At 39.4% G+C, this 19,831-nt stretch overlaps 1 protein-coding gene across 9 annotated transcripts in view; it reads right to left on the reverse strand.

Annotated features, from left to right (window-relative positions):
- CFAP54 (cilia and flagella associated protein 54) overlaps positions 1-19,831 on the reverse strand; it is a 298,057-nt gene that overhangs the window by 119,241 nt on the left and 158,985 nt on the right. For all 9 annotated transcript variants that reach the window (XM_046646604.1, XM_046646603.1, XM_046646606.1 and 6 more), the window contains 7 exons: positions 13,567-13,719; positions 11,638-11,832; positions 9,835-9,922; positions 9,335-9,544; positions 6,358-6,424; positions 4,363-4,545; positions 1,662-1,748 (listed from right to left, as the gene is read on the reverse strand). In XM_046646604.1, coding sequence (XP_046502560.1) covers positions 1,662-1,748; positions 4,363-4,545; positions 6,358-6,424; positions 9,335-9,544; positions 9,835-9,922; positions 11,638-11,832; positions 13,567-13,719 — 983 coding nt within the window. The remainder of the gene's footprint in view (positions 1-1,661; positions 1,749-4,362; positions 4,546-6,357; positions 6,425-9,334; positions 9,545-9,834; positions 9,923-11,637; positions 11,833-13,566; positions 13,720-19,831) is intronic.

Below are 19,831 nucleotides of genomic sequence, written 5' to 3' on the forward strand. Positions count from 1 at the left end.
TAGGTGAGTTCCCACTAACCATGAAGGAGAGTGTGGACAGTAGGCACTTGATGAATGTCTACAGATTTTAAATTCAGTTCAATAATTAATTACCAATATCAAGTATATGAATTTATTACTCAACACACTATAGGAAGGCAAAAGATGAGTAAGATACAGGTCTCAGCCTCAAGAATTTTGCAAACACGAAGAGAGCACTATTTTTAAAAAAAGAGAGAGAAAAGTTGTATGCAGTTTTTTAAAAAGTGTTATTGGAATTCAAAAGCAGGAGAACTCTTAAGAGTTCAATAACTCAGAGTGATCCACAAATTTTTATGGCTGATAAATTATTTATTTCTGGGTCAAAATATATTATCTTTATAGCCACCACCAGGCTTCTTCTTAGGGAAGGTACTCACTTTATTTGGAAATAGAATGCAATGGACAATTTGGGTCTGAAAACATAGGCCCAAGGGCAGGGTCTGGATGGAGAGAGCAGTTCAAAGGGATGTCTAATTTCCCCTCATTAGAAAATGGGAAAGATCTGGAGGAGAAGGGTAGAGGGTATTTCTAAAAAAGAAGAAGGAGAGTTAAGCCAGGATTGCGTTGGAGCCCACTCATTCCCAACTGCAAGGGCTGACTGTGCATATCTTGTCCTAAATCACAGTCAACAATGCCCCGTTGATAGGCTGAAGTCAGCTAGAGTGGGAGTACTTACCCCATGGAAACTATAAATTCTCTAAATCAGAGCTTTTTTTAGAGTGAGTTGTGAAACATTTACCAGCATACAGCTGATTAAGCTGTCGGATGGGAGGCAAAAGCGTGAGATGTTGGCCAAGAAATATTTTAAGCTCAGAGATGCCAAATATCCCATTTTAGATTGTTTGTTTTGCCTCAAATTTCCCTGTATTCCCAATTTTCAGTAAAGTCCAATATAGAAAATATAGAAATAAAAGCCTTGAGTGAATACGTTGTGTGTGTCTATGTGTAAGTGAGTGACTGAGTGTGTGTGTGTGTAAAATAGGAATAGGGTTGGAATTTAATGCAGAACAGGGAGCAAATGTGCTGGATGTCGAGATGATCCACGTACAAAACAAATTCAACACGAGTGGGAGCCTGTGACCAAAGGTGACTAGGAAAAGGAGCAGAGAAAATAAGGGGCTTGAGGTTCTCACTCCACATGGGGTTCAAGCCAGCGGCACGTGAGTCTCAAAAGCAGAGAACCTCAGCAGACTTCTAGGTTACAGAATTAATTGTGATTTAGTGTCCGTGTGTTTTGTCACTTCTATTGCCTATGCAAAGAAAAATTCTCCTACACCATGATATACATAAAGATCCTTAGCAAAAAATTCATGGAAACTTCAGAAAACTGGCTCATTAGTCTCCACCAGGAAACCAGCCTTTCCTAAGTGGTGATTTCCAGGCTGACTGGTGTTGGGTGAGCCTTGTTACCTGGTGTTCTTCACTTTACTGTGGCCCAAGTATAACATGATCTAAACCTTTCTCACCGGCTCTTTCTCTTTCTCGTACTTTATTATAATGATGGACAAGTTGTGTTTTTTTTAACAGCACAACACCGTATTACTATCAACTTATTATTATGAGTATTAGGATGAAATTAATTTATGACAATATCTTTAATAGTTCAAGAATATCAAATGTCTTAAAAGCTTGCAACTTACCTTGAGGATTCTTGCCTCTAGACTTCTGATTAGGTCTTGGCAAATTCCAGAAACAAAATATTGGTACAGTGCAAGGAGAGGCAGAATCTGCCAACAGAAAAACACTTTATTTTAAAACATATTTTATCAAGTCAATAACCTAATAATAAAGTTTAAGCAAATATTAATACAGGAGATGTATGCAAAATAGTGATTGATTTTTCCAGGCGAGGAGATTATACTGTTTGGGATAAGTGAAATGATCTGCCTAGAATATGCTTCATAATTTTATTAGAACTTTAAAGTGCTATCAGGGACTTATAGTTCCAAGTAGATGCCACTTGGTACCCAAAACCTAGGTTTCACATCTCTTTAAGCATGGAAAAGTGAAAATACAATTAATAATCTTCTTTGAAAAAATTAATTCAACATATATGTATGAATCCCTGAAGACTGTGGAAACACTCTAGCAAATGAGCTATCAAAAGAAGTGCAAAATTTAAAACAAAGGAACTCATATCCATGTCCCTTGATAGCTCCTATTTATTCATCTCAATGTTCACTGTTAGTAGTCTTCAATTGGAATATCTCTATCAGCAAAAAAATATTTCATAACATGCCCATTGTGTGCCAGGCACTCTTGGATGAGAACAAAATCTAGCAGGTCCCCATCTTGACAGAGCATGTATTCTGTTGATTAAAACCCAAGCTTACTCATCACATTGTATTTTTATTTTCCCAGTAATATCTCCCAATAATATTTATTTTATTTTATTAACCCCAAAGTTCGACTGCTCTTAAAATCACACGGATAGATGTGAAGGCTTACAGACTACCAATATTTCACTTGACCTAGCCACTGTCCAGCTGGAAACAGATGCTGAGGGAACAGCTCTGCCTACACTTCTGATCAGCTCCTCATCTCAACTGACTGAACCTCAGTTTCTACAACTGGGTCCCGCCTCACTAAAGGGAGATGAAGCAAAAAGGGGGATTGGACTCCCACTATTTAGCAAACTATTTCTCATGATTCCTCAGCAATGAGTCCCACAGCAAATGTTATACATGACAGCAGTGTCCTTAGCCACGGGGCTTCTTCTGGAGGGTAGTGCAATACAAGATGGAAACTGTTTACATCTTGTAAGTTCAGCTCAGGAACTTCTAATTGTCAGTCAACTTGCAGCTGCTAATAGCAACAGCTTTTAAAAAGGATTAGAACTGGTCTGAAATGACTTCAAACATAATGCAATACCATTTTCTACAATTAATGCAGCACAAAACAATAAGAGTTAGCTATTACCTTTGAGATTGTTTCTTTTCTTTAGTGAGAAATAAAAACATACCATTTTATTGCTGCCAATTGCTCAATTATTCATAAAAATGTTCTCAATTTCTTAAGCTTCTGAGGAAAAAAAAGTCTCATTTCTTTTCCAATGCAGTGATATGTATTATATATGAATACAACTAGGCAGCTAAAGATTACCCAGGGGATCTAACTACTTTCTAAATCCAGAAATGCATCCCACTAACAATGAGAGGAGCACTGTTCTGTTATTTTTTTCTAATAAACAATTTCTTGCCAACTCTGCCAAGTGTAAAAGCATTTATCAACCTCTTCACTCTAACATATGGCTTTATAATTTAAAAACTCATATCGGGGGCAACAAATCTTTTCAATATAAGGAAAGAGAGTGAATTTAGAACAAGAGAATAGAAAACAATACATTAAAAAAATAAGACAGTAGGTATGAATATTATGGAGGAAAGGGAAAGAAGAAGAAAAAGAGAAAGAATACATATTAAGAAGCAAATATACAAGGAAAAAAAGAGAGGAAATAGCATAAAGGAGGAAAATAGAAAAAATAGGATAAAAGAGGAAAATATAAAATGACAAACAGTTAGAACATACTAATTTATTTTTTAAATGCAACCAACTTCAAATTTATGATATACGCTGTGATTTATTTCCCTAAAGGAAAAGAGACTTGTATTTGGGTTTTTGAATTTCCTAGGACATTAAGAAATATGTCTCTTTCTTTCTTTTTGGTGAGGAAAATTGGCCCTGAGATAACATCTGTGCCAATCTTTCCTCTATTTTGTTTGTGGGTCGCCACCACAGCATGGCTTGATGAGTGGTGTGTAGGTCCGTGCCCAGGATCCGAACCTGCAAACCTGTGCCACCAAAGCAGAGTATGCCAAACCTAACCACCAGTCACCAGGCCAGCCCAGAAATATCAGTCTTTTATTTCACAGTTAGAATCTGTTGTTCACTTAGATGCACCCTTAACAGAGAAAGGACAAGAGACACAAAGATAAGTTTATCTCAATAAAGAAATACTCTTATAGTTTTGGAATAATATGACCTGTATGATTTAACACAGCGAGTTACATGTGCATGAGATTCCTCTGTTTGAGACCAGTGAAGCATTCTATTCACCAAATGTTTTATGGGAAAAAAAAAGATGAAATAATAGAGTAAAAAGGGAACAAAATCAGACAGACATTGCCCTTGCGTCCAAAATGCAATGCAAACAATGATGTCAAAGAAAGAATATTAATGAATATATTTTATTTTAAAGTAATGATAAGAATACCGAATAAAGAGTTTAAAAGTTAAATAAGAACCGACCAAAAGAACATCAGTAAAATTCGAAAAGTATAAAGGAAGGGGGACAAAAATACCACAGTGAATTAAGATTTGTTGGCTTTACAAATTACTTACTATTAGATTTTGCTTAGCAAAGTGCAGTTCACGTATAACGTAATACAGACTTGCAATTACAGAACAGATGTCAGCCCTGTATCTGTCCGAGAAGAGCTCGATGCCTGGGAGAAGCTGAGTGATTTCATACTGAGCATAGCAGTGCTCAGCTTTGGGGTGTGGAAGTGTGGTTCTAAGCAAACCCTGAAAATGAAAAAAAGGTGAAGCAAAGAGCTCTAAATCACATTTGCAACAGTGAAACAAAAAAATAAGTACGTGTATTACCACCTAAAGTGCTTAGCAGATGCCTAGCACTCGGTACTCTGTAATAAATGGTACCTACCATTATTATCATCATTACTGGTTCCAAATGCTTTTATCCCTCAAGATGGGCTATTTAAATTCTGTGGTGGTTGGATACTTGTTATTTTCAGAAGAAATTATCATTATACTAAGTTATCATTTCTTTAGGGTCAATTTTGTATTGGTCACTATTGGTAAATTCTTCATAAACATATCTCATTTGATCCTCATTTAATACCCTCCCCCCAAAGAAGGAAAGATTATTATCTCACAAATGATAGAATTGAGGCTTAAACAATTAACTTATCTGAGGTCACACAGCTAATGGTGGCAGAAAGAAGACTCAAAATTATGTCTATTTACCTCAAAAATCTATGTTCTTCCCACTATACCAACCTATCAGTAGAGGAGATAACAACTTATCTCAGAAGTCTAAATCAAGCAAAGGTAATTCCGAACTTTTAACTGAATTAAGTGAAAAGGTGATTTGTTTAACTTAACCAATTTTTCTTAGGAAATTTATATGAGCAACAATGTACTGGATATTGGGAAAAAAAGATGAATATACAAAATCAAATTTGACATTTAGGAGTACTTCCTATGTTATCTTAAACAGCGACATTGCTTTTGACAGATGAAATACAAAATTATTCAAATATATATATCAGGAAAGAATTTCAATCAGATCACTCAAAGTTATAAAGTACCCACTCTAAAATACTATGCAATTGTTTAAATTTTTAATTTTACAAATTTGCTTTAAAATCATAAAAAGAAGTGACAAGTTTTTAAAATAAATCCAACTAGGTAATTTTCATTTTAGATGTAGTATTCCTAAGAAATTATGTCCACATTAAGCAAAAGTGGAAATTTTTAAAAATCACCTATCTTATAAAATATTTACACAGCACTATCTTCAAGAACAAGGAGTATCAGAAAGTGAAGGACGCAATAGAAGGAGACAGAATCCAATTTCATCCCCTTTGTACCCCTGCCTCTTCCGCCTCTTCCCTTTGAAGCACAGGCAAGAGGTATATAGAACATAAGAAAATTGAAAAGTCTGGCCTTATGTTCAGAGAAGCCTTTCCCAGAGAACTTATCTATCCAGGTTTCATAAGCTATCACACTCCTATGATACACAGAACAAGGGTGTCCATCCTTCAAAGTAAACAGAACCTTTAGTTGCTTGCAAAGGCCCCTGGCTACATCCCTGAACCTCGAAATGTCTTGTATTCCAGATAAAAGCTCCTTTCTTCTTCAGTCAAGTCAAACCCAAGCTCTAAGAACAGCGAACACTTCTACTTTTGTAGTCTTCAACTTATTTCTAGCTTTCACTATATGGTATATTTTACATCATGCAATCAAGCAAAACTTTAGAGATGAGGTAACTTAAGGCAACCATTGGAGTCAAGCAGACCGGCTTCACCGCCTGCTGGCAACATGACTTTGCTAATGACAGGAGACTCAGTTTCCACATCTGTGCAACTCCTTCTTCAGTGGTCTAAAGGAGAAGACTGGCTTTGTTGAATATTACAGGTGAAAGTGCCACAGGGGTTCAGCCAGCGAAGGAAAGACAGGCTCACGATATTTAATCAAGGTTCATGCTATTTTCCTATCTGTGGGTTTTAGGAACGTGATAAACCAGTACTGCACTTTTTGTACTGATGGAATGAACGCTCACACTACTGTAGAAAGGCATACATAAAGTGTTACCTGAAAGAGTAATGCAGACAAAATGCAACAGTTGGTTCTCCTTTCAACGTCCAATGTCTTAATAAATCTAAATAAGCACAGGAAAAAGAAACTGATTGATAGAAATTCTCCAAAAATATTTTTATATAAATATGTCTCTAATACTCATAGATTTTCTGAAATGAAAAGTCTGTGATTCTAAAAATACTACATGCTCATATAAGATCTAGAACACAGAAAAACATACAAAAGAAAACGAAAAATCATCTATAATCCTACCATCTAAACATAATTACTGGTAACATTTAGGCCAATTTCCTTCTAGCTTTTTTCTATGTATAGTTATACATACACACATACTAAGACTAGAATTATGCAATAAATACTATTTTATACACAAATTTTCCATTTATGGACATAATGAGCTATATTATTAATTTACAGAACTTTAATATTTTATCATATGGATGTACCATAATAGGAAAATATTCATCTTCGTTTTGGTTTTTTACAATGCTGAGATAAACATTATTATACCTATGCCTTGAGCATCTGTCCTATTAGTTCCACTGGATAAATACCTAGAAATGGAATTTTGAGGGGAAAAGAGGAGCACAATTTTTAAGTTTTTGATAAGTATGGCTAAATAATTCCCTCCAAAAGATTTAAACAATGTGTTTTCTCACGAGCAGTATAGTATGGACCCACTGACAATATTAAGTCTCTCCACCAAAGATTAAGGTAATGTTTCTCCATTTACTACCGTCTCATTTTATGCCCCTTTGAAGAGTTTGAGTTTTCTTTATACAAGTCTTGAAACTCTTATGCAACTATAAATCACATTACCTTCTTCTAAGTTTTATTTAGATAAAACCAGTTGGCTTCACTCTATTAATAACCACATCTATCTGAGTTTAGCTCCTCTATATGGATATTCGAGTGCTGTGTTTTGCCCTTCTGAGCAGTAGAGAGAAGAGTTTCTTCTCCTCAGGGAGTCTCCCAGAACAGCCAAAGCCCCTATAGAATTATGTATTCTGTGGAAGTCAGACTTCCAGCTGCGTAACCAGGAAATGACTTTCTGTTGGTTGAAAATCACTAGGTAATAACTTCAGAGGCTCAGAGAAGCTGAGGTGCCCTCTGGCAGGAATGCTGTAGCTGTTCTTTTCAAGCTGTGACCTTTTCTCAGCTTTTCTATTCTCTGCTGCCAAGCTCTACTAGTCATACGCTCAGACTTGTGTGGCGATTGTGCGTGTGTGTGTGCGCGTGTGTGTTTAAGGATGAGTTCCCTCTCAAGAGTGCAAAAAAATCAAACTTGATAGAGTTTTTAAAAAAATCTTTAATACTTTTTAAGTGGTAATTTCTTACTTCCTCTGCCCAAAGATTCTAATTTTCTGAAGACAATGTGATTATTACATAGGAAAAGTTAGTATTTTTAAAAAATTTTCTCTACAGCTCAAAATACTGTGCAGATTTTTGCCCACCCTACCCTATAGGTAAGCTAAAAATGTAACTGGAGCGGTGAAGAAAATCTGTACCTCCATACTACTCCCTCCATCCTTTTAAAATTTCTCATATCAGTCGAGTCTTGAAGATATTTGCCAGTACTAACTAGGTATAAGGCATCGTGATAGACATTCACATATGTTATGTGTGGTAGGCTGAATAATGGCCCCCCAAAGATACCCACGTCTTAATCTCCCAAACCCATAAGTATGTTACACATTACATAGCAAAAAAAGGCATTGCAGATGTGATTAAATTAAAGGCCGTGAGATGGGAGATTAGCCTGGATTATCCAGGCAGATTCAATGTAATCCCTATGGTCCTTATAAGAGAAAGGCAGGAGGGCTGGAGTCAGAGAAAGATATGTGATGATGGAAGCAGAGGTCAGAGAGACCGAGAGGAAGATGATAGGCTGTTCGTCCTGAAGACAGAGGATGGAGCCACGAGCCAAGGAATGCAGAAGGCCTCCAGAAGCCAGAAAAGGCAGGGAAACAGGTTCTGCTCTAAAGCCTCCAGAGGGAGCACAGCCCAGCCAACCAACACATTGATTTTAGGATTTCTGGCCTCTGAAACTGTAGGATAATAAATTTGTGTTGTTTTAAGCCACTAAATTTGTGGTAATTTGTTGCGGCAGCAGCAGGAAACTAATAAAGTATTGGTTATGGGCTAAATTATGTGCCACCCCCCTCAAATTCATATGTTGAAGTCCCAACCCCAGTAACCTCAGAATGTGACTATACTTGGAGACGGGGTCTTTACAGAGGTAATCAGGTTAAGAGGAAGTCATTAGGATGGATTCCAATCCAATATGACTGGTGTCCTTATAAGAAGAGGAGATTAGGGCACAGATATGCACAGAGAAAAGACCACGTGAGGACACAAGGGAGAAGTTGGCCATCTACAAGCAGGGAAAGAGGCCTCGGAAGAAACCAACCCTGCCAAGAGCTTGATCTCAGACTTCACCCCTCCAGAATTGTGAGACAACAAATTTCTGACAAATTGGCACTTTGTTATGGCAACCCTAGCAAACTAATACAATACGTCGTGTAATTCTGACAGCCACAGTTTACAATGAGAACACTGAGGCTCAGAGAGAAGGGGTAATTTGTTGAGGGTCCCAGAGTAGGATGCTCTTGAATTAGGCCCAAGTCTGCCTGCCTCCACACTGTTATTCTTGCTCCCATACCAACTGTTCACTCACTCACTCATTCACTCATGCCAGCTCCATGCCAGGCACTCGGGATCCATCAGTGAACGAAACAAAGACCTGAGCACATGTGGTGCTCCCTTCCAGGAGCAGGAGGTGTTATAGGAAGAGGAGATGGCCATAAACAATAAACATCACAAGGAAGTACGCTGCATAACCCTGTATGATATGGGCATAGCTGACCAAGAATCCAGCGTGTGTGAGGTATGGCACTCCACATGGCACAGGTGGGTACCCCACAACGGAAGCTATTAGCTACTATGCAGATCACTCCATCATCACACTCACTGTGCTATCTTTGCAGATATGACCGCTCCTTGCAAACATCCCCAAATGCCCACTTTTGACAGAAATTCCTCACTGTAGTCTTTGGAACCTGGAGATGAATAGCTGTGGGTGGCCTTGGTAAGCGAGGAGCCAAACTCTTTCCATGTATCCAGCACATCTTGTTTTCTGAATATGTCATCAAGAGCTTGACACCAACATTTAAAAGCAGCCCTAAAACAGAAACAGAGCATTTCTCAGTACATTTCCTGAGATCCGAGTTATTAAATCTCTCTTCCAAAAGGGAAAGCAAACGCACTGAAGAAACATTTTAATTAAAAGATTAGAGAGTGAATCTATACCATTTATTGCTCATAACCATTTCTCTCAGGTAGCATTTGATGAATAAAATGTAGTAATGGAATATTATCAAAGAACTAAAATTTATGAAAGACAATACTTTTTGAAAATAATTAAAATTTTTTTCAGGCAAAAAACATCATCCCTTATCCCTAAAATTCTACCTTTTCTTTTCTGCGAAGATGAGAAGACTTCCAAGTTCATGCAATGCCTGAACTTTAAGACTTCTTTGATTGCTGGCTTTGAGAACATCTGTATTTTTAATCAAGGGAAAGAACAAATGTCAGTTCCTGGAAAATATCTCCTCTATATTTGCAAGAATATTTAGACTGTATTATTCCTTAACTGTGTAGATAAGCAAACTTCAAGCTAATAGTGCCTTCAAATGTCACACAATATATACAGAAAGAGAGCAAACAACATACTATTTGAACATAGTGGAGTGGGAGACTAGATCTGAGAGAAAGGAAACGAGGTTGGGTCTAACAGGTAGGAACGTGGAGAAAGTGGAATAACCATCAGGCAGGTAGAGATGGTCAAGAAGAGAAATTCAGAAAAGGTGTTTCAGAGAGAAAGGGCTGGGGATATACGGAAGTGACGTGCAGCTGGAGGCTGCTTCTCCTGGGAGGGTGAACAAGGCGGCGGTGGTAAGATTACAGAGGCATCCGTGTGCCTCAAGGAGAAATGTGGTCATTATTCCATAGCAGATGGGAAGCCTTGAAAGGTTTGTTTTTGAGCTGGGATGTGACAAGATCACAGCATAACAGATTTTTTCCTTTTAATTCAAATGCAAAAAAGCACATCTTTAATATCATCTGAATTTTTTTCCTTTTTTTTTTTTGGTTTTCTGATGGATGGGTGCATTCAGGGACGTCTAGCAAAAAAACCTAACGAATGTGGCAGTGGTTTCTAATCAGGGCAGAACTGTCTCCTAGATGGTATCTGAGAAACCTGAAGGAAGGTTTAGTTAGTTGTCACAGTGGGGCATCTCCTGGTATTTCCTAGGTGAAGACCAGAGATACTGGATAGCCTGTAAGGCACAGAACCTTCCCCCACAGTCAAAACAAAGGTGAGAAACCTGTTTAGAATTGTCTGAGTCTAACATCTAACTTCATTTTACAACTAAAAAGGGTATTTTTGCATGTTTTCAAATGCTCTGAATTTCCAAAAAATGCAACCATCTACTGTAGTACTTTGTTTCTTTCAGAACTTTACCTAGATTTATTTGACATTTCAGAAAACCACCATCACTAAAATTAACAGTGCTGATAGTACTTGAGTCCCCAATACAATACACCTGCTTCAGTCTGCATTCGTAGCTGTCACATCCAGGGGGATCCAACATACAGGATACCGGCATCTGATTTCTTCCCCATACCTTCTAGTGCCTGAGTGCTCAAGTGCCACAAATAGAGTCTTTTATTATAAAGCGATTTTGCTTTACTTACCCTTTATTTTATATTTAGAGCTTCATATTGATTTTTTTGGAAATAACATGTGTAGGAAGAATATATTAAATATAAATTTTACTTCAAGGAGTAAACGGGGAATTACAAGATGTCTGTTATAATAAAGGGGGATGCTGGGCCTGCAGCTTGGGTTGAGCACACACTGCTGAATTTGTAGAAAAGCCAAAGCAAGTGGAAAGACAAGGAAAATGGAATCAGTCTGGGCAGAGCAAAAGAACACGACAGTGGCCACATCCCGATAAGCGGTTCACAGATTCCATGAAAGGGGGATGGACAGGGGTGGCCTAGAGTGTCATCATAGGAACAGCCAGGCCGGGAAGGTGGGTAACCGGAGGGGCTGGAAGCGGCTCTGTCATTGCCTGTGAGGGCGCCATGAACAGATTCTATGTTCGAGCTCTTTCATCCTACTTCTAAAGTTAACATTTCAGCACCAAATGCAATCTCAACATTAACGCAGAAAATCATACTGAAAATGAATACATCATGAATAAATATTACCAATAGTTTCATAATAAGAGGAAATTACGAGTCCCAGTTGTGAATAGGGCAGTTTGCTTTTCTCCACCGAACTAAAAACCCTGAAGTGCTCCTGAGAAAGGTCAGGGGGTGTCGGCATATGCATCTCTTCTGTTCCCAGGCAAAATTCCACCTTTCCAGTAGGAAATCTTGAATTGTTTACTCCTCCTTTGTCTCCTAAATTCATGGAAAAAAATTAAAAGGAAATTTTAAATGGAGAAAGAAGGGAAGTTGATGAGGAAGAAAACGGCAGAAGAAATGGAAAGGAGAAGCAAGGAAAGATCTTGTGTAGCTGAGACTTACGTGCAGTTTGAGTGACATCGTTTTGCTACACTTCATATGGAGAATCATCTCTGAAGAGCCCAGGTGTGCGTGGATGAGCTCTCCACTCCTGTCATTTCGTAAAGAACACTACAGAGGGGCAGTTTGCCAGAAAGGAAATGTTGAGATAACGCTTTACTTCTCTCGGGGATTGGTGGAAGTTACACAGTTCGGGTTTGCCTTTTTCTGAGAGCTTCCAACAGTCAGATGTTAGCTGGCCTCTGGGGCAGAGACCTCTGGGACAGAAGCAACACATAGGTAGTTCTGACCCGAGGAAAAAAAATGGGAAAGAACCTGTCGCTTTATAAGATCAGAGGACACACAGAAAAAAAAGAAAAATATTCTAGAGGAAGCAGTCAAAAGCTGCAAAGAAAGAGAAGCTAACATGGATTTTGAAGTCCCCGGCCCGAGGACTGGGAATAAACTGCTGAGAGTATTCTGTACCAGGTGAGATTTACAGTGAGTTAGTGTAACCCATTCTTCAGGACTGTAATTGATTTTTTTATTCATGCCCTTAACCATTATTAATGTATGCCATAATTGAAAGAAATTCAAACATGCTCTGGAGGGCTAATTGAATGTGAGTCTGCAGACAATACAACCAAAGACTGTGGGTACCTGTCATGGCAAGTGCTCTTTTTTGGTGGGGGGCAGGGAGCAGCCACAACAAATACATACATACATATATCCATGCATAAATCAAACTTCTGTCAGCGGTTGTAAGAAAAACTTGGTCAAATTTCTACAAGATCAGTTCCATGAACATTAACATCTTAGGTATAAGTTTAAATCTATTTTTAATAACTTTAAAATATAATTATGTTGTCTCTTAATTTAAGCTTATTCTTTAAGCTAATTTTTATTATTGTGATAAATTTGAACAGCAAGGATCATAAACATAAATTAGGATTTGAACAACTTTTAAATAACCTAAGTATAGATAAATTCAGGCTTTTTCCCAGCCTAAGTTTGAGTACACGCTCCCTCTCTGAGGTTACCACTTCACTGCTCCCAGCTCTGCTTTTGACTGAGTTACCAGATCAAGAGATGTTGAGAAGGGAGAAAACAGATAAATGTAATATAACCAATGAGAGTGAACATCTTGTTTTAAGCTAAAAGGACTCTCTAAGATCAAAATCTATGGTATTAATAAGAAATCTTGTTGATGCTTATATTAAAATGCATCCATTTCTTTGACATTGATAAAGTAGCGTTTTGGTAGTTAGTTCAGTATGAATCGACTCCTCTACTTATGAAAATAAAACAAGACTATACTTGCAAAGAAAACGGTAAGAGCGTAGATGTACAGAATCAAAAAATGAACAAATATTGTTTTTGTATCTACTCTACTCAAGGGAATATAGTAGTTTTAGAGAAAGCATAAAAGCAGATGAGTGAGATGGTGCCTTGGGTGGAAAAAAGTGTGAGAGGGAGAGAGAAGATGTGACCCACTAGACAAAAAGAAGAAAGTGAAAGGCGGCCGGGAGTGGCCATGTAAGTGGGCAAAGGAGGAGCCTATGGCAGTATATGGTAGATCCACAGGGTGGCAACTCCACATAAATAAAAAAGGATACAGAGCAAGTATTTTACCTTGTGTCCGTGCGAGAAATAACGAAAGCAACTTTCTGCTGTGTCGGATTGATCTGTTATGATATTTGGATTTTTCCAAGGTCTCTCTAAAACATCTCAAAGTGTCTGTCACATCCACAGGCACACAGACGAGCTCTTTGGCGTGGTTGTATTCTGAAAGGAGAGGGGAGAGGAACGCTGGGGATGAAACGCTGCCGCAAGCCAACTAGTAGCAAAGACTTCCTAATTCAGAGAATTTCTTGGTCCCCAACTAAAGCTGCTAAATTCAAAGCCCCCAAGTGTGCAGCAGGTGTTTCAATGTTCAGATCAAAATTTTGTGTTTTTTTGGCATATCTGACAGTTCTTTAAAAAAAAAAAGGAAAAAATCTAGAAAACTTTTGATTCTTATGAAATGCAAATAACTTTAGATCTTGCCAATTTTCCTTACAAAGGCTCCTACCTTTTCTTTTGCTGATCATAAAAGATGAAATAATCTACACCTTTCCAGCAGCCTCTTCAAAGCAAAGGTGCCTTAGGAAAGAGACGAAAGGAGGAAACAAAGAAGCTTGGAGATGGGCAACTGCCCTCTGAGGAGAAGGCAAAGGCAGGTTTCTAACATTGGAGGATGCAGAGGAAAGGAAGATGGGGTCATAAGGGGTGTGGAACTGAAACACAGTCCTGAAAAGTGGCTGGAAAGGGAAGATAGTGGCAGAGTTGTTGTGAGGTCTCTGGAGAGGAAGTGGAGGTCCAGGAATTAGGCTGCAGGTTTGGGGCACACACTATAAAGCAGGCAGGCGAGAAAGGAGAGTCACAGGCTTCCAACTGAATATCAAAGGGATTTACTTCTTCAACAAGTTCAACAGGTCGAATGGCCCCTGTAAAATCTGAGGTCTGGACAGTATGGGGCTGGAAGAGGTTAAGAGGTATGACACGACCTTCGCCCTGGAGAGTTCACAGTCTAGCTGAAGAAATGAAGCATCCTGCCCTGGAGCATTAACATCACAGTTAGAGAGAGTATCTGGTTACATGCTAAAATGAGGGAAGGAGAGAAGAGAGAGATCAGTGAAGAGAGGGAAAGATGAGCAGGAAAGACTTCGTGGGAGAGAAGATATGTCAGCTGTGTCTTAGAGGATAGGGAAGATTTGAGTAGGAAGAAAGAAGGAAGGGGTTTCAGATAGTTACAATAGGAACAGTTGAAGTTGACTGAGCTTACACTATGCCAGGAACTATTCTAAATAATTTATTGTGATAACCTTGTCGAATTGTAACAACCACCACAAGAAGTACGTACCATTATATCCTGACTTTACAGATGAGGAAAATAAGGCAAAGAGAAGTCTCGTAGCTTCCCTTGGGTCACAGAACTAGTTTGTGCAAGGAGAGGTATGGAAGCACGAAGAGGAGTGGGGACTCAGCGCACAGTAAGATGACATGGCCAGTCCTTTGAACAAAGAAGGGTGTGCCACAGGCCTGAAGCTCTCACTGAGTAAGTGGCCTTCATCGTCTTTAATGAGGAGCCAAGGAAAGGTTTGAGCAGGACTCTGAGAGAAAGAGGTTGGAACTTTAGGAAGAGTTAGCTGACAGTTGTATACACAGCAGACTGCAATAGAAAGAGGTTGGAGCTTTAGGAAGAGTTAGACGACAGTTGTATACACAGCAGACTGCAATAGAAAGAGGTTGGTGGCTGAGAGACTGTGAGGCTACAACACCACCAACATTGTGTGATTTGAACCCAACGAAGGTAGTAGCAGTGGGAACGAGGGAGGGACACAGGGAATGCTCCAATGTTACAGGTAACAGGAAAGTGGTTAATTGGCTGTGAGGTAAAGAAAAAAAGGGGGTGGGAATTACCTCTTTTCCATCTTTTCAAGGCCAATGAACTTGCTTCCTACCTCATTGGAAAAAAACTGGAGCAATCCACGGAGAGTTTCTGCAAGTCTCACCACCATATCCACCCAGCCCCCAGCACCTGTGCCCATCTACACCTCAAGGGCATCTCTCCAGCAGTTCTCTCCCTCTCCAAATCATCAATTTCTCCCTCTGCTGAATCATTCCTAACAGAATATTTTGCTGTTTTTCTCCTATCTTTAAAAAAGTTTTAAATTTAAAAAAACTCTATGTTCACAGCAGCAGTTTTTTTTTTTTTTTTTTTTGAGGAAGAGTAGCCCTGAGCTAACAGGTGCTGCCAATCCTCCTCTTTTTTTGAGGAAGACTGGCCCTGAGCTAACATCCGTGCCCATCTTCCTCTACTTTATATGTGGGATGCCTACCACAGCATGGTTTGCCAAGTGGTGCCATGTCCACACCTGGGATCCGAACCGGTGAACCCCGGGCCGCTGAAGCAGAATGTGTGAACGTAACCACTGCGCCACCAGGCTGTCCCTGCAGCATTATTCACAATAGCCAAGACATGGAAACAACCTACGTGTCCATCAGCAGATGAACGGATAAAGAAAATATGGTATACACATACAATGGAATATAATTCAGCCATTAAAAAAGAAGGAAATCCTGCCTTTTGCAACAACATCGATGGACCTTGTGGGCGTTATGCTAAGAAATACAGGTCAGACAAAGACAAAAACTATATGATCTCACATGTGGAATCTAAAAAAATCAAACTCATAGAAACAGAGAACAGATTGGTAGTTGCCAAAGATGAGGTGTGGGGGGTAGGTAAAATGGGTAAAATTGGGCAAAAGGTACAATCTTCCAGTTATAAGGTAAATAAGTTCTGGGGCTGTAATGCACAGCATGGTGACTATATTTAAATTTCTAAAAAAGAAAAAAATTTAGAAATCTTTCTTTTGACCCTTCTTCCCCTCAAGCTACCATCCTATTTCTCTGCTCCATTTTACAGCAAAACTCCAAAAAATTCTATATTCATTGTTTCTCATTCTCTCGTGAACCCACTTAGATCAGGTTTTCCCCCATCATTCCACCCCAAGGATCTTCATGTGGCTAAATCTAGTGTTCAGTTTTTAGACTTTATCTCACTTAAATTTTCAGCAGCATTTGACCCAGTTAATAACTCCCTCCTCCTTCAAATACTTCCTTCTTTGGCTTAAAAGTCCTTTGCCAACTTCACTGATCACTCCTTCTTAGTCCTCTTTGCTAATTCATCCTCATCAACCCCACCTCCTAATACTGGAAAACCCCAGGTCTCAATCCTTAGGCTGCCTCTCTTTTATTCTTAATTTATACTCACCCCCTTGATGATTTCATCTAGTCTCATAGTTTTAAAAATCATCTATATGCTGGTGGCACCCAAATTTATATCTCTGGCCCCAACTCTCCTGAAGTCCAGACTCTTTTATCCAAAGGTCTACTCTGCTGTGCATCCAATAGACATCTCAAATTTAACAGGTTCGCAATTGATTTCCTAATCTTTCTTCCTAAACCTGTTCCTCCCATAGTCTTTCCCCATCTTATTAAAGGGTGGTTCCATTTTTCCAGTTGCTCATGCCAAAAGCTGAAATCGTCCTTGACTCCTCTTCTTCTCTCATGCCCCAAATCAAATTTACAGCAAATCCTATACGCTCCTCCTTCAGAAAATATCCAGTATCCCTTCCACTATGTTCTAAGACTTCATCATCTCCTTTAGAATTACTGCAGTCACCCTCCTAACCAGTCACCCTGTTTCCACTCTTTCCACTCCTACTATGTGCTCTTAACACAGGAACCAGGGGGCTCCTTTTAAAATTAAGTTATCTCATGCCACACCTCTGCCCAAGACCCTCCATTGGTGCCCTCATCACCTAGAGCAAACACCAAAGCCCTGAAAAGACCTGTAAGGTCCTACATGAACTGGCGCCCCATGACCGCTCTGAGCCCCTCTCTTACTATTCTCCCACTCACTCCCTCCCACACCAGGCATACTTCCACCTCAGGGTCTTGCCACTAGCAGTTCTTGTTGGTCCAGAACATTCTTCCCTCAAATAGCCCCATGTCTTGCTTCCTCAGCTCCTTAAGATTCTTGCTTAACTGGTAACTTCTGAGGAGGCCTTCCTTGATCATTCTATTTAAAACTGTAACACACCCCCCTCCCGACTTCTCTCTGTTCCGTAGCACTTACCATCTTCTGACACACTATGTGTTTTACTTGTTTATGGATTGTCTCCTCCCACTAGAATGTAAGTTCTACAAGGGCAGGGATTTTTGTCCATTTTGTCCACTGCTATAACCCCAGACCTATGAAACTGCCTGTTACATGGTATGTGCTCAATAAATATACATTAAATGAATGAATGACAAAGCTAAATGGCTGGGATAAACTTTACTAATAATCATTTCTACAGATCTTAATCTCAATCGATCCTCACAGCACCTTACAAACTAGTCAGGGTAGATATCACTCACATTTTACAAAGGAGGAAAAGTAAACTTGAAGGACAACAACTTGTTTTAAGCCCACATAAGAGATAAGAGAGAGAAACAATGTTCAAGTTCGGGGACTTTCCCAGACAGTTTGCCAAAAAGCATCAGATCTTGGGTAACAGACAACGAGCCAGATTTAAGGCCTGCTAATTTAGGCACAGAGACACTTTGAGAACAGGACAGGAATAAGCTCAAGAAAAGTCAAAGAGAAGAAGCCTGGGGTCCTTGTGAGCCCAGGGAGGTCCTGATGGAATTAGTAACATGGTTACACTCTATGGCCATAGAGACAACATCTTTCATTATACCCTAATGTCCAGAAATCTTCGAGGTTCTAATCAAACCAGGAACATGGCCACATTAAGAGATGCACTTGCCCCTCCAGCACACTCACTCTTGACACACTTCACCATCACACGTTTAAAGAGCGTCAGATACTTGGGCCACAGTGGTTCTTATTAACTCCCCGGGAGCTCTCACTGCTCTGCCCTACCAATTTCACTCTCTTGTCCACTCCAATCTGTCTCCACCACCTTGCTCCCTCAATTCCCCTCTCCTCTAAGCCATACCCAGCCCTGCATGATTCCCCGAGAAAGCACATCCCTGCTCCTCCTTATGCATAACATCCTGAAGATTATAGACTTCTGCTCTGTTTTTTCTTGCAAGAATTCATGAGCTTGACTTTCATCTTTTTCTCCTTAGAGAGTGAGATCAGGGAAAGAAGTGAGCAAAGGAAAAGGGGGAAGCTGGAAGCCCTTACATATTAATATTTGGAGAAAGTTACTTTCTCTAGGCCTTAATTTTAAATATCTGTTAAAATTGGGATGATAATATTTACCTCTGAGGGCAATTGTTTGGGACCGTGGGTGAAGTGTCCAGCACAGTGCCTGGCATGGAGGAGGTTTTCAATAGATGGAGGCTCACAGATTGACCATTAGTTGTATATTCTTAAAATATATATTAAGCACCTACCAGTATGAGGCACCATGCTAGGCACTAAAGAGATACAGGTGAACAGAACAGACACACTCCCTGCTCTCACAGAGCTTACATTCTAGAATAAAAACCACAAAGGCACGCCAGCGATGGGGGGCAATAATGGAGACAGGAGGAAGGGGAGCTATTTGTCATCTTTAAGATATAGAGTCTGAATAAAATCACCCTGCTACTTTTATCAAATATCTGCTTATATGTTATTCCTCTTTGTTTTTGTCCTAAACTATATTTCACTTTCTTTTTTTACCTTTTTCAAGCCCTAGCAAACTTTTTTCTTGTGGTCTAATTAGAGTTCTGTTGGTATTTTTGCAGCTGTCTACATGAGATAAATGATGCAAAGCAATGAGGAAATATCATTAGCTTCGGAGGCCTTACCCTGACATCTCCGCCTCAAGGGGGTTCCTCTCTGAAAACTTCCATGGATAATTCAAGAAGCTCTTTCAAAGGCACTAATAGCCTCAATGGTTTGAAATAGGTCAGAAGAAGAGGAGGAGGAGGGAAGAAGGAGGAAGGGGAGAAAAAAGAAGTTACTATGTCTTTCATTGTACCAATGTAGACATTAGAACTGAAAGGCCAATGACTCCTGAGAGATGGGTCCACCAATGAAGGCTTCCCAGGAGTGACAGGAAATTTGGGCTGCCTTCTACACACTTGGTCGCATCAATCCAAGTGCCCAGTGGTGGTAATAAAGCACATCTGCCAAAGAGTTATAAACTCCAACATAGCTAAAGACTGAATAACCCTCTCAAGAGCTTAAATACCAATCAGGTCAAAACTGAAGAAAGAGAACTCAGACAGAAAGCAAAAGTGGCTGCAATAAAAGGCATATCCATAGAGTTCTCTCCCCTATGAAGCCTGACAAGCAGGCAGGTTACTCATCCAGACAAAAAGTAATCTGTAAAGTGAGGTATTCTCA

This window comes from Equus quagga, chromosome 19, assembly GCF_021613505.1.
Source record: "Equus quagga isolate Etosha38 chromosome 19, UCLA_HA_Equagga_1.0, whole genome shotgun sequence".
NCBI classification, from domain to species: domain Eukaryota; kingdom Metazoa; phylum Chordata; class Mammalia; order Perissodactyla; family Equidae; genus Equus; species Equus quagga.